General features: G+C 38.3%; 1 protein-coding gene across 3 annotated transcripts; it reads right to left on the bottom strand.

The window, feature by feature from the left end:
• Positions 1 to 99: 99 nt before the first annotated feature.
• Positions 100 to 14,422, bottom strand: LOC103703464 (peptide transporter family protein). Of its 3 annotated transcripts, XM_026803104.3 has the most exons (6): positions 13,362 to 14,421; positions 12,088 to 12,145; positions 11,875 to 11,992; positions 11,658 to 11,775; positions 1,686 to 1,735; positions 100 to 242 (listed from the first exon to the last, which is right to left on the bottom strand). In XM_026803104.3, exons 1-6 carry the CDS (start codon positions 13,854 to 13,856, stop codon positions 233 to 235), a joined length of 849 nt encoding a protein of 282 aa, XP_026658905.3. In that variant the 5' UTR covers positions 13,857 to 14,421; the 3' UTR covers positions 100 to 232. The 3 variants fall into 3 exon arrangements, with proteins under 3 accessions (XP_026658905.3, XP_088558406.1, XP_038980111.2); XM_088702280.1 differs by lacking the exon at positions 12,088 to 12,145 and having other exon boundaries at positions 13,362 to 14,422; XM_039124183.2 differs by lacking the exons at positions 100 to 242; positions 12,088 to 12,145 and having other exon boundaries at positions 1,365 to 1,735; positions 13,362 to 14,417.
• Positions 14,423 to 14,468: the final 46 nt, after the last annotated feature.

The raw sequence follows: 14,468 nt of genomic DNA, 5'->3' as shown, positions 1-14,468 counted from the left end.
TTGCCACTCTACCAGTATATATATATATATATATATATATATATATATATATATATATATATATATATATATATATATATATATATATAAGGACTTGGTCGCTCCTGGTTCTGTGTCACAATTTGGGCTAATTATGTTGAAGGGGCGCTCCATCCCTGTTTCCAAACAGCTCCATCATCATCCACTAGCTGATGCGAGTGGATCCTCTTGAGTCTTTCGATGCCAATCCTGCTCACGGACGCCTGCACGGGTTGGTAGCAAATATTCTTAACCTGGGGAGGCTTGTGAGGAAGTAAGATCTTCAACATGAATTTCATAGCTTATGAGTGAAAAACGACAAGGAGCCTGCAGATCACTGATTCTTGTTTCAGGCATAGAATAAATAGAATCTAAACAATTTAAACTTTTTTTCGGATGTCCATGTTTTATGCTTGGGTCCATAAGTATTGCTGTGAAGGGGAAAGAAAACGACCATCAGCTAGAGCTTAAAACAACCATTGGGAGTGCTGAAATCCACAATGACATACGGAAGGGCACGTAGAGACCAATAATTTATTAACGAGATGCTTGGCATGTTGGAACAATGGAAGAAAAACGTATGTGACAAAATTACAAGAATCTCAAGGCAACATAGTCCTCATCCAACAGATCACAAAAATAAAATAAGATAAAAGTTAACCAAGACGTGCATAGAAAAAACACCAGAATATTTTCCTGAAAAAAATGGACATCAAGGATTACTACGGAATTATGTTTGCTCGACCCCATGTTCACCAACAGTGCAATACCTTTTTTTTTCTGTTTGTTTGTTTGAGAAAAGACCGTGAAACACTAATTGAATGGCAGAAAAGAGAAACAGAGCTGCGTGCAAGTTGTGGAGTCCTTTCATAATCATTAATGCTTGCAGAATGAGCCGGACCGAAGGAAAACGGTTGTGGGGTGAGCTTCCTGATCCAGTGACATGAAATAAAGCAAGAATTTACTAAAGGAAAAGAGGATGCTTCAGCTTTCCAGCGGACCTACCAAATGCATGGAGCATCCAGTCTCCATCACCCCGTTACATACTCTCAACTGGCCCACCGGTGCTAAACTGGGCATTTTGCAGTATGATGAGGATGAACAAGCATGAATACATATGCACATAAATTATCCAAAAAATTAAAATGGATAATGTACAAATAACTAGTTAGCCAAAGACTTTACCACAATTAATGGGAATCATATGACGGTAGGTCGAGGTTACAAGGCCTGCCAAGTTGGTTCCTCATTCACAGTTGCCACGCAGTCAAGATAGCATCAATTTATGAAATCGTACCTTAGCAATAACAAAAGGATTGCACCAAAAAAGAACAAAAAAAAACCAATAACAAAAGGGGTTTTCTTTTCTTTTTTTGGTTTGAAAATTTCCAAGCGAACACCAGCTGATGCAACAGCGAAGTGCTGTTTCCTGGAAAAGAAGCAAAGAACAAACTTTGCTGACAATCCCTGGACTTCAATGGGCGGGAATCTACTATTGCACACAGAACTGGCCCTTGTTGTTTTTCAATGGTTTCACTTCTCTCTTTTTACGATCCAACAAAACATTTTCGAATTGATCAGATAATACTTTCCACCCAACAACGGTTACAAGTTCTATGAGAACTTGAAGACGACAATATCAGCGTTATGTTAAATGTTGCACCTACCGAAAGCCATTGATTACACCCGGTCGGTATTCTCCAATACCAAGAAGGTCCTGCAAGGTCAAATTTTATCATTGATCAGGAACAACACAAAGCAATCCTCTGAGACAAAGTAAAATTCATCAAGCTGCAACCACCAATAGTCCTTACAAAGCTACATTTCTTTTGATATTTCAAATAATGAGAACAGATAGTGAAGGTGCATCTTGTCGGCATGCTGAATACTCTGTGGTCGCATAGCAAGATTTCCTCATGTATTCATATAATGACCTTCAAAAATATAGGCATGAATTTTATTCCCTTTTTTTTTCTTTTTTGAGGAAGGGTTGTGGGAGGCAGCGGCAGTACCGGTGATGGTTAGAAAATGGCTGTGCAGGTGGATTTTAAAACAAAATTACATGACTTGATTTCTTTTCCAGATGACAAACCAATGCGCCAGACACTGGAAATTTAACTTAAAAGCCACTATTTACAGAATAGCGACAAACAGAGGAAATGGGATGCAAATTGGTCACAAAACAAAGGTGTTGACCTGATGCTTGGTGCCGATAACATAGCCTAGAAATGAAAATCATGCTGGTAGCAAAAGCATGGGGTTTCAAGATTGACAAGAAGACAAATGAAGCAGCCTACGTATCATGTCATATTCATTGATGGTGCCCAATGTTTGAAAAGGTAAAGGCGTAAATTATCGGAGGATAAACCTCAAGTCGTAAGGTGTAATATTCATAATTATCCTCGATATCCCAGAAAAATATAAAACAATAAAAAGTCATGTAAAAAATCATGTCTGCCCGTGTGCAAATGGTTACTTTAACAAACTTCGCCAAGGCCAAGGTTCAATCTTAAAAAGAAAACTGGACAACATATACTGAACCATGACCAATGTTTAATTAGTCTAATATCACCATAATTTTATAAAGCTTAAAGAACATGATATACCTAAGTCTGCATCTTAATCAAAATATCATAAAAAATAAGATAGAATCTGTAAATAAGACAAGCTAAGATGTGATACATTCCCTCATAAGAGCTCCGATCGTTTCACCTATATGCTTCACGGGGACTCTGGAAAGCCATACCCAAGGCATGAGATGAGGCATTCCTTGGGAAAGTTTTCACACACTAAGTTCTGTCTGTTATTATCAACCAAGTGGTAGAGTCACATTTAATATTATAAGATGAAACAGAATACTATGGCTAGACAATGTGTTCGCTTGATGAATGAGAAATAGAAGCCAAGAAAACAAGCACATCCTATCCTTTGGAAAGAGTAAAATCAGAATTCATGGAAAGAAGTAGATAAGATATCAGACATTTTCTCTGAAACCTGAGGCTAATATTAGGTATAAATCGTGAAACAAACAAATGCCTAAAGACATAGACATATTAAGTGATACATATATAAAAAAAGCTTCATTTTTCAGAAATAGTTCCATCAAGGCATGAGTAGATGATAATAAAGGACAGATGAATTTTGAATAAGATTTTTGCTCGAGCATGTCCAGTCCTGTTCTAAGCCCCTAGCCTGGAGGCAAAAATTTTGTTCCTTCTATTTTGAACATATTATAATGAATGTAAAGCACCAATCCCTGCACGGTTAAGATAAGAAAAGGCAAGTATTATTTACATACTTATACCAGATAAAGAGTTTGACCTCAAACTTTTGAAATATACCAGATGTGCTCTTAATCATTTATTTTCCTTGGGGTCAGTTTCTGAGGTTCTAAAAACGTCCTTTTAAAACCATACTGCTCAAGTGAAATAATGTAATGTTGGTGCTGGCTTGCTGTCACAACTTTACCAATATTATAGCAGATCTTCATTTTAGTGGCCACAGGTCACCTCAAGATAATCATATACCTAAGCAGGCGAGAGAGGGAGGGATAAATACAATTTGTATGGATCATAAGTCTTTCCCTCTCTCTCGTATGCAAGTGCACATGACTAGACAAAATAGGTTGGTATATCTTAGGTCAAGTAGGAAGTATATCCAACTAAAAGCCTTTTGGGTATTCCTATATGATTGGGCTGAAAATCATATAGGAATCAGACCAATTGGCCTATCTAGCCTGCATTTTTTAAAAACATATCCAAACTCAACCCTGATCCTGGCCTTTGAGCTACAAGATGAAAAATAAAATCTCCATAATTTTTTTTTTCTACAAGATTTGTAATGGGTGGAGTTTGGTTGATACTGGGTCATGCTTAAATAGACGGCCTAATCCAAGAATTCTACATGATTTCAGCCCAATTCTGTAGGAATAGCCAAACAAGCCCTAAAGGTCGTTGGAAGGTTTTCATCTTTCTCAGAAGAAAGTAGTATCCTGATCCAAAAATCTAGAAGGAAGTTTGCAAATTAATGCAATGTAAAGATGGGAGATTGTACAAGATATGTATCTATAATGGGATCAGCTTGGCCATCCATCTTTATAGGTAGGCAAAAATGGTTTCAAACACATAAAGTACGTTGATGCTTGATAGAAAATGATAGATGCCTAACACATGGTTAGAGGCACTAAAATCACCATTTACTCCAGATATTAAAAAACAGTAGTTACACTAACCAACTACCATTAAACAAAACCACAAGTAGGAGGTTCCTTTTTATTTAGGTTAACTACTAGAACATGTTATTTGTTCGTATAAATGAAAATGAAAGCTTCTAAATTTTTGTCAAACAATCACTTGTTAGGAACCTAAGAGCTGGTTAGTGTGTTTTGCTTGACAAAGTCAGGCGCATCGTGCGCCGGGGGGGGGGGGGGGGGGGTGTTAGCAATATATCTCCTAACTAAATAAATAAATCTATAAATTCAATTAATAAAAAAAAAAAATCTTAAAGGAAATAATATATATGCATATCATTCGGCATCCAAATAATTCTATTTTAATACAAAATAAATCTATTCTAGCACAAAGTAAATCTATGCATTTAATAAGTTTATATCATAGAATTTCAAATCCTACCAATCTACTAATATTAAATTAAAAATAAAGGTAGAAGAAATAGCCTGATTGAAAGCAGGTCGAAGCGCGTAGACGCTGTCCCAAAGAAGTATTTGCCCCCACGTACGGGTCACCCGGCAATCCTTCTCGGAGATACGACGACCCTACAACCTCTTCTTCGGCACGTCTCGGAAGAAGTCAAAGCGAACCCGATCGGACTTGCAGATCCAGCAAAGAACGGAATGAAAAGAACTAAATAAACTGAATAAAAAATGTAAAATAAAATTTGGAAGTGGCTAAGAGGGAGAAGAATTTTTCCAGAATTTTTTCACTATTTTTCTGAAATTTTTCGTGTACCTAAAGAGATGAAATGGAGGGGTTTATATAGGGATTTAATCGGGGGCAATATGGTCTTTTCGGCAGACGCGTCCGCGCCTTCCACGGACGCGTCCGCGCAACGTGCGCCAATGGGCGCACGCGTCCATTTAATGCGAACGAAAACGCCCGTTGGCGTTTTCGTTTTCAAATGAGCACGCGGCCGCGGCCGCGGCCGTTTCCAAAGCGTAACGCCCGCTGGGCGTTACCCTTTTATTTTTTTTCTTCTCTCAAACGCGCACGCGGCCAAATTTCGGGCCGCGTGCGCATTTAAATTTTTCCCAACAATCCCCCACAAAAAATTTAAATAATTTTAAAATCAAAATAAAATGCTGGATATCTTATATTATGTAATAGGTGTAGGTACCTTTCGGTTTGAACCTTCACTTAGTGACAATTGATTACATCTGTGGAGCCAAGGTGGTCTTAACCTTGAACCTCGGTCCATGGCTCAGATTAAATCAACAACACACATAATATAGCCCGATCTGGGTTCTAAGCGGGTTGCGCTGTTATGGCCATGCGCAGATATCTATCATGTGCTTTTTAGGGAATCGCCCATTTTCCATAATCGCGGCCTCACGACTGCACATATAGGTGAGTCCTAATAAGGAAGCTAGCAAGGAAGCTCCTGCCTCTTGGGTCTCGGACTCATTAAGAGTTATACAAACGAACTCATCCTACCGCTTGCTTTTATGAGCACTAGCGCCATAGGGATGAGGACAACATAAAATAGTGCTCCTCTTAGTCACACTTCGGTTTGTTTCTACCCATTGAACCTTTTAAGGTTGGGTTCCCACCGTGGTGATCTATCTTTATGGGCTAAGCCCCATCCCCCTCGACGACTCTAGAACCACTGTTCTAGATAAACCTTTTGTAAGCTGATCAGCCAAATTATTTTCTGATTTTACAAAATTCAAGGCAATAACATTATTTTTCAATTTATATCTCAATGATTTATGACGTACTTTTAAGTGCCTGTTCATTTTTACATTGGCATTTTCTTGGTTGCACTTATCTATTGCAGATTTACAGTCACAATGTAAGGAGACAGGTGGTAAAGGTGACTCATCTACAGGAAGGTCTATAAGTAGATCTCTGAGCCACTCAGCCTCAGTGCTAGTAGTGTCTAAAGCTATCAGTTCAGATTCCATGGTACTCCTAGATATTAAGGTTTGTTTGGTGGATTTCCAAGACACAGCAGCACCTCCTAGGAGAAAGACGTATCCTGTGGTGGATTTAACATCTAAGGTATCGCTGATCCAGTTGGCATCACTATAGCCTTCTAGAACAGCAGGAAACCCACTAAAGTGCAAACTATAGGACTTGGTACCCTTAAGATACCTAAGAATTCTCTCTAATGCTGTCCAATGATCTCTATTTGGATTAACAGTATATCTACTAAGTCTATTTACAGCATATGCTATGTCTGGCCTAGTGTAGTTAGTTAGGAATCCTAGTGAGCCTATGATTTGAGCATATAGGCTTTGAAGGATAGGAGTTCCTAAGTTCTTCTTAAGATGTGTAGAGGGATCAAAGGGAGTAGAGACAGGCTGACAATCCGAATAATTAAATTTGTTGAGTATCTTGTCAACATAATGACTTTGGGATAACTCAATTCCATTTGCACTTCTAATTATTTTGGTATTTAAAATTAAGTCAGCTTGTCCCAAGTCTTTCATATCAAACTTATGACTTAAAAATTGTTTTACTTCATCAATTATCTGAAGATCTGTCCCAAAGATCAGTATATCATCTACATAAAGGCACAAGATCACAAATTTGTGTCCAACTCTCTTATGATATACACATTCGTCTGTGCTATTGATTTCAAATCCAAATGTCATTATGGTTTCATCAAATTTCAAATGCCATTGCTTAGGTGCTTGTTTAAGACCATAAAGAGATCTGACTAGTCTGCAAACTTTATTTTCTTGGCCTGGGATTTTAAATCCCTCTGGTTGGTCCATATAAATTTCTTCATTTAAGTCTCCATTTAGAAAAGCTGTCTTAACATCCATCTGATGAATCACTAATCTATGAATGGAGGCTAATGCTATAAGGACCCTAATAGTAGTTATCCTAGCTACAGGTGCATAAACATCAAAGAAATCTACCCCAGGTCTCTGAGTAAAGCCCTTGGCAACTAATCTAGCCTTAAATTTATCTACAGAGCCATCAGGTCTAAGTTTCTTCTTAAAGATCCATTTGCATCCTATTGTTTTACAACCAGGAGGAAGATCAGTCAATTCCCAAGTATGGTTTTGGATAATTGATTGCATCTCATTGTCCACAGCTTCTCTCCAAAAAGGTGAATCCAAAGATTTCATTGCGTCCTCAAAGGTAGTTGGAGAGTCTTCTATTAGGAAGGTATAAAAATCATCTCCAAATGTTTTCTCTACCCTGGATCTTTTACTCCTCCTAGGTTCTGCTTCTACTTCTATTGTTCTTGTCCTTATTCTACTAGAGCTACTAGCTATACCGCTATCTACTCTAGTCTTAAGTGGAAAGGTGTCTTCAAAATATGTTGCATCTCTGGCTTCTATGATAGTGTTGTTACTAATATCATTTATTTCTGAACTTATTACCAGAAATCTATTGGCATTACTATTGGCTGCATAACCTATGAATATGGCATCCACTGTTTTAGGGCCTATTTTCTTTCTCTTAAAATCAGGTATTTTTACTTTTGCCAAGCACCCCCACACTTTTAAATAGCTAAGATTAGGTTTTCTATGTTTCCAAACTTCATATGGGGTTAGATCATTATTTTTAGAGGGAATTCTATTAAGGATATAACAGGCTGAAACAAGAGCTTCCCCCCACAAATTTTCTGGTACTCCTGAGCTTATAAGCATGGAGTTCACCATATCCATTAAAGTCCTATTCTTCCTTTCTGCTACTCCATTTGATTGGGGAGAATAGGGTGCAGTCACTTCATGAATGATTCCATGATCTTCACAGAATTGAGTTATGTCATTTGATGTATATTCACCTCCCCGATCTGATCTAAGAATTTTAATTTTCTTTTCCTGTTGGTTCTCAGCTTCAATCTTAAAAATTTTAAATTTGCTGAGCACCTCATCCTTGGTTTTAATTAGGTAGATGTAACAGAACTTCGATAGATCATCTATAAATGTTACAAAGTATCTGTTACCTCCCCTAGAAGTTCTACCAGAGTCACAAACATCACTATGAATCAACTCTAATAGATCAGAATCCCTATTAACAGATTTAAAAGGCTTCCTAGGGAGTTTGGCTTCTACACAAGTTTGACATTTCTCATGGTTCTTGAGATCACTTTTTGGTATTAGATTTAGGTTCATAAGTTGCTTAATTGAATTATAATTTATATGACCTAATCTACCATGCCAAATAGAAGGAGGCTCTATATTCATAATCAAAGGATTTTCATTTATTGAAGGAGCTATTACATTCAATTTGAACAATCCTTCACTAAGGAATCCTTTTCCAATAAACATAACACCATGAGAAAGTACAACCTTATTGGACTCAAAAACAAGACGAAAGCCTTGCTGGACAAGCAAAGAACCACTAATGAGGTTTCTCCTAACAACTGGAACATGTTGGACGCCGTGCAGTGACAGGACTTTTCCAGAGGTAAGCTTTAAGTCCACACGTCCTACTCCTAACACACGTGCCTCCGAGCTGTTTGCCATGATCACAGCTCCTCCACTTGAGATCTGGTAAGAAGAAAACCAGGAACGATCCGAACAAATATGAATACCAGCTCCGGTATCAATCCACCAATCTAGTGATTGTAAAGTCATGTTAACTTCAGGAGTGAAGGAAACAGACCTGAAAGCTGTCTCAGAGGAGCCAGCGCCGGAAGTCACCATGTTGACTTGAGCACTGGATGTGTGTGGACCCTTCTTCTTGGATTGAAGAGGTGCAGTCTTCTTATAGAAGCACTGTGGAGACAAATGGTTGGTCCGACCACACACATAACAGAAACGAGCACCACCTTCCTCTTTCTTCTTCTTCTGCTCCTGGGATTGAATAGGCTTCCCATTGTAGTGGTGGTTAGGGTTTCTAGGGTTGTAGGGTTTCTTCTTGAAATTCTTACGGAAGGGTCGGTTCTGATTTTTCTTAGGAGGAGCTTCTACATTATATGCATTATTTTTAGGTCCAGTAGAGGTATTATTTCTAAGCCTATGCTGCTCTTCAATCCTAATGGAGTTTAAGACTTGGGTTAGGGTGAGAATTCCTTGGGTATGGCTCAGGGTCTTAGCAAAATCAGACCAGGAAGTAGGTAGTTTATCTATCAAACAGGCTACCTGGAATGATTCATCCAAATTGGTTCCATTAGCCCTAAGCTGGTGGATCAGGGTTTCAAATTCATGAATTTGGTCATTCATAGGCTTTGAGTCCACCATCCTAAACTTATTGAAATCGGAGGCCTTGAACCTCTTTACCCCAGCATCATCAAGACCATATTTGCTATCTAGGGTGTCCCAGAGTTCTTTGGCACTCTTGGCTGTGTAATAGATATCATACAGCCTCTCAGAAAGAGCACCTAGGATTCTATGGATACAATGATAATCTATCTCATCAGGTGTCCTAGTGGGTGTGTTAGTGGAGGCAGAATGTTCAGTGTTGGAAGAAGTAGTTGGGTTGGACCCGTTATCAACTTCAGTCGTACTTTGACCTATGGCTGAGATTAACCCTAATGTGGTGAGCCAGAACCGCATTTGGTTCTGCCACCTCCTAAAGTTATGGCCATCAAATTTTTCAGGTTTGGCACTAAGATGGTCACTAGTGTTTGAGGCCATAGGATCAGGGTTACAGAATAGTGACAGAAACCTGATTGAAATCAAAATATCTATGTCAAAAGATTGCAGTAATATTTATATTGAACTTTGGATGTCTAATTGATATATCCAAAAAACTAATAGCCAGATCAGCTCCAGATCGGTGGTGGAGCACTAGGCTCACTTAAGTACCAGCCTTTCTTAGGCACGTATGCCTTTTTGACAAGCTTTTCTTAGACACTATTAGTTAGTGGATATAATCACTAGAAATCACACAAATTCAATATTTAAAATAACCTAAATGCAAATTTAAATTAGATATTGTGGATTAACTAATTTCAAAATTTTTCGTTTGAATTTTCCGAATTAGCAATGATTGATTACTAATTTAGTAGTAGCAAATCAATTATTTTAATTGAGATCTAAAATATCAATTTAATGAATTATATGTTAGATTTGAATTATTGCCTTATTGAAATAATTGATTACTAATTTTATGGCAAATCAATTATTGTAATTAAGATCTAAAATGTCAATTCAGCGAATTAAAATATTTATTCCTTTATTAGAATAATTTATTGAGATCTAATAAGTTAATTCAATAGATTAACTATTATGTATCAACCAATTTCCGAATTTTCCGTTTGAATGGGATCTGGAAATTACTCCTTGAGAAGTCCAAATGGAGGTATAATAAACCTCTTGGAGGTTAACCAAATTATTAACTCTTTAGAATAATTTATTATTGATGATGTGCTAGCAAAAACAATTATTGCAATTAAAATCTAATATGCCACAATTGTAATAAAGAATTTAATTAATTATATATTACTAACAAAAATAAATACTTCTTTGGATTGTTAGCAATATATCTCCTAACTAAATAAATAAATCTATAAATTCAATTAATAAAAAAAAAAAATCTTAAAGGAAATAATATATATGCATATCATTCGGCATCCAAATAATTCTATTTTAATACAAAATAAATCTATTCTAGCACAAAGTAAATCTATGCATTTAATAAGTTTATATCATAGAATTTCAAATCCTACCAATCTACTAATATTAAATTAAAAATAAAGGTAGAAGAAATAGCCTGATTGAAAGCAGGTCGAAGCGCGTAGACGCTGTCCCAAAGAAGTATTTGCCCCCACGTACGGGTCACCCGGCAATCCTTCTCGGAGATACGACGACCCTACAACCTCTTCTTCGGCACGTCTCGGAAGAAGTCAAAGCGAACCCGATCGGACTTGCAGATCCAGCAAAGAACGGAATGAAAAGAACTAAATAAACTGAATAAAAAATGTAAAATAAAATTTGGAAGTGGCTAAGAGGGAGAAGAATTTTTCCAGAATTTTTCCACTATTTTTCTGAAATTTTTCGTGTACCTAAAGAGATGAAATGGAGGGGTTTATATAGGGATTTAATCGGGGGTAATATGGTCTTTTCGGCGGACGCGTCCGCGCCTTCCACGGACGCGTCCGCGCAACGTGCGCCAACGGGCGCACGCGTCCATTTAATGCGAACGAAAACGCCCGTTGGCGTTTTCGTTTTCAAATGAGCACGCGGCCGCGGCCGCGGCCGTTTCCAAAGCGTAACGCCCGCTGGGCGTTACCCTTTTATTTTTTTTTCTTCTCTCAAACGCGCACGCGGCCAAATTTCGGGCCGCGTGCGCATTTAAATTTTTCCCAACAGGGGGGAGAGATGCGGGGGGTCTAATCTAATAATTGGTCCGATGGATTAGATATAACGAATAGGTGGAACTGCTAATGCAAAAAAGTTTTCTCCATATAAACCAAAGTTGAAAGGAACTGATGTCTGAAAAGATTGAATTACAGAATTTAAATTACATAAATAAACTTATGCAAAGGAAACTCACTTGACAAGCTTTATTTTTAGCTCTGGTTTCAGCTGTGCTGGGAATATCATGGTTTGGTTTCGAGAACCTTTTCTCACGTCGTTCACAAGAACCCCACCCATCCGAGAACCTTCCACCTCTAAAATCAAGAACAATAGAACAAGATTAGAAAATTTAGAAACAAAGTATCATGAGTCAAATATGATAAATAAAGAAAAGGTATTGGAGTTGGATATACTGCATGAATGCCCGAACAACAAACTCTGCACGCTGAACATTCCGATTTTCATCAAATTCAATGGATTTCTCTTTGATTTCAAATGAGAGATTGAAGAAAAATGATATCTTCCTCCATCCTGTTAAAGGGGATGACCGGATAAGAGATTTACTGAAATTAAACACATGTTCAGATGTTTTGATCATAAGATTTATAGAACTTCCAACAAGATACCTGATTTCTTAATATACGGATTCCCAGATATCATGACATAATCAGTTTTCTCTAGGATCTGCTTATTGAAGGACAAATACGGAACATATCATTTAGTCCCGAACAGTATTTACTTTTCAAAATAGACAATATTAAAGAAACAACTATGTTTTTTTCAGAAAATAAATCAAAAAATAAAATCCATGAATAGCTTATTAAAATCTTTTCCCCATGCTTCTGGTGGTCAAACATAAGTTTCTCAGATGGAAAACCCATGTAATGCTACAATATAGTGGAACAATGTTGGAACAAATGCACTATTCCCATATGGACATCAAATTGCATACACATGAAAACAAATAAATACACTCAATGAGCGAGACACTGCAAGATAACGAACAAGTACACAAACTGAACATATGAAGGTTTGGCGATCCATACACATCGTGGGCATGGATAAGTGGCGCTATTGTCTCTATCATTCTTTCATCGGGCAGATGCAGTCAATAAGGACTAGTTAATCAAGAGACAAGTCATATATCTTGATCAGAAGTTGCTTGAGCAAGGATTTGCAGCCAGCACAGTTTCTTGGAAAGGTCATATGAAGGTTTCAAACCTTAATAGATCATTTGTTGATACATAAAATCAATCCCATGTTCACGGAAGTAAGCTTTCTATTGAAGGCATGATTATAATATACTCAATAATTTTCAATTTGCATTTCAAAGTGGCTATGTCAATGGTTCAAACGTATCAAGAGACTCTATTTTGGAGCGACCACAAACACCCTAGAGTCGCTTGGATAAGACATCCATTTACTTAGTAAGAATTACAGTAAAGCCACCTCTAAAGCAAGAGAAGATGACAAGAGATACAAGGATAGGGACATTGATAAAGAAGAAGACTGCCATCTTTTTCTAATCTGTTGTTCTCTAGCAACTCTCCCTCACAAGCTATAGGTCTGCCCATGGCACACCTAAGCCTATAAATCCTTTTGGATTCTCTGCTTGCAACCAACACATATATGACTTCCTGGAGAACAACCAAAACTGTAGTGCTCACATTATGATTTACAAAAGCGATTCAATGGGGCAGATGCTCAAATATATATATATGAGATCAAAATATTATTCATTTATCTATGTTGTGCATTGCTAAGAAGAAGCACGAAATCTTTACAATCTGCCACAGATGCAAAAGCCTGTAAAGAAATCGAGAAAATGCTATGAAGCATTTCAGATTCTCAGCTAGAACAGTAGCAATCAGAATTATACGGTAAAAGATGCAGAATTTACCGCCATCGCTGCATTTTGGTACTGCTTGAATGAAGACACAGAGGGGAATTTCCCAAATAAGCTGTGATTCAGGTTCTCCGTCTGCTCGCTCTGCCACCTATCAGGTGGCGGCGGGCTCTCGACCACCGGGCCCAACTCCTTCACCACCCCAGACGACGGCGACGGCGACGGCGACGGCATCCGGGACGGATGCTTGACGACAACCATCCGACGATCGTTACTCGCCCCAGGATCCACGACCCTCGCCATCTTCGGCGGCCGGTGGTGCGCCCAGTGCTCCTCCTGCACCACTTCCCCGTCCGCCGGAGCCTTAACCTCCTCCACTGCCAAGAGATGGGCCCTAGGGTTTCTGGATGGCTTCGGAGGTGTGGGATAGGGGCCGGGGCTCATGGAGTTGGAGTTCTTGAGGGCGAGGAGGGGCTTGCGGGACCGGGAGGCGGCGGCGGAGTCGATGACGGCCCAGAGCTCGGCGTCGTCGATATACCGGTCGTCCATGGCGAATTGGACGGAGATCGCAAAGCGTTCTTGCTAGGGTTTCATCGCGCTTCCAAATAGGGAGGCTGGGAGGTTCGAAAAAGGATTGGGCGGGGAGGAGTGGGGACGAAGAAATTGAAATCCCGAAACAAACGTCCTGGATCTAGGTCTAAATTTAACATTCTCTGGGCGCTTCAATGAAATAATAAAGCCTGTAAATAACAGTGGTCTATATAAGGATGTAACGATAATTTAGTCTCTCCGGCCTATGGAAGGCATAATTTTGGAACCTTTTAGATAATCTGGAATCCTACTGAGATGGGATCAAACATCTTACCATTTTCTATACTATGAAATTCTCTCTCACATTATATCCTTTGTTGGGCAAGATCGGATCAAATACCATAACCAATTAACCATCTTCTTTGATGGCACTGGATGTTCCAATTTCAATAGAATCGTAGGCTGGTTGTCGCTGTTGCTTGTAAAATTGTAGAATTGATGATTCTAAAGTACCTAATGTGCTTCATAATATGATTTTTGTCTCTCTTTTTTTTGAATAAATCATATAATTTATCTTTTTTGAGGAAACTTGTTTTTGTCAAATATACAATCAGATCTTATGTCTCTTAA

This window comes from Phoenix dactylifera, chromosome 8 (assembly GCF_051530095.1).
Source record: "Phoenix dactylifera cultivar Ajwa chromosome 8, Ajwa_hap1_PhDact_Kaust_v1.1, whole genome shotgun sequence".
NCBI classification, from domain to species: domain Eukaryota; kingdom Viridiplantae; phylum Streptophyta; class Magnoliopsida; order Arecales; family Arecaceae; genus Phoenix; species Phoenix dactylifera.
This window is presented reverse-complemented; position numbering and strand designations above follow the sequence as displayed.

Bases quoted from the DNA above. Each gene is read 5' to 3' on its own strand.
- LOC103703464 (XM_026803104.3), bottom strand. From the start codon at position 13,856: ATGGACGACCGGTATATCGACGACGCCGAGCTCTGGGCCGTCATCGAC. The intron at 12,146-13,361 runs GTAAATTCTGCA...TTCAATAAGCAG, and splicing joins ACCAAAATGCAGCGATGGCG to ATCCTAGAGAAAACTGATTA. The intron at 1,736-11,657 runs GTGAGTTTCCTT...TTGACCTTGCAG, and splicing joins CTAAAAATAAAGCTTGTCAA to GACCTTCTTGGTATTGGAGA.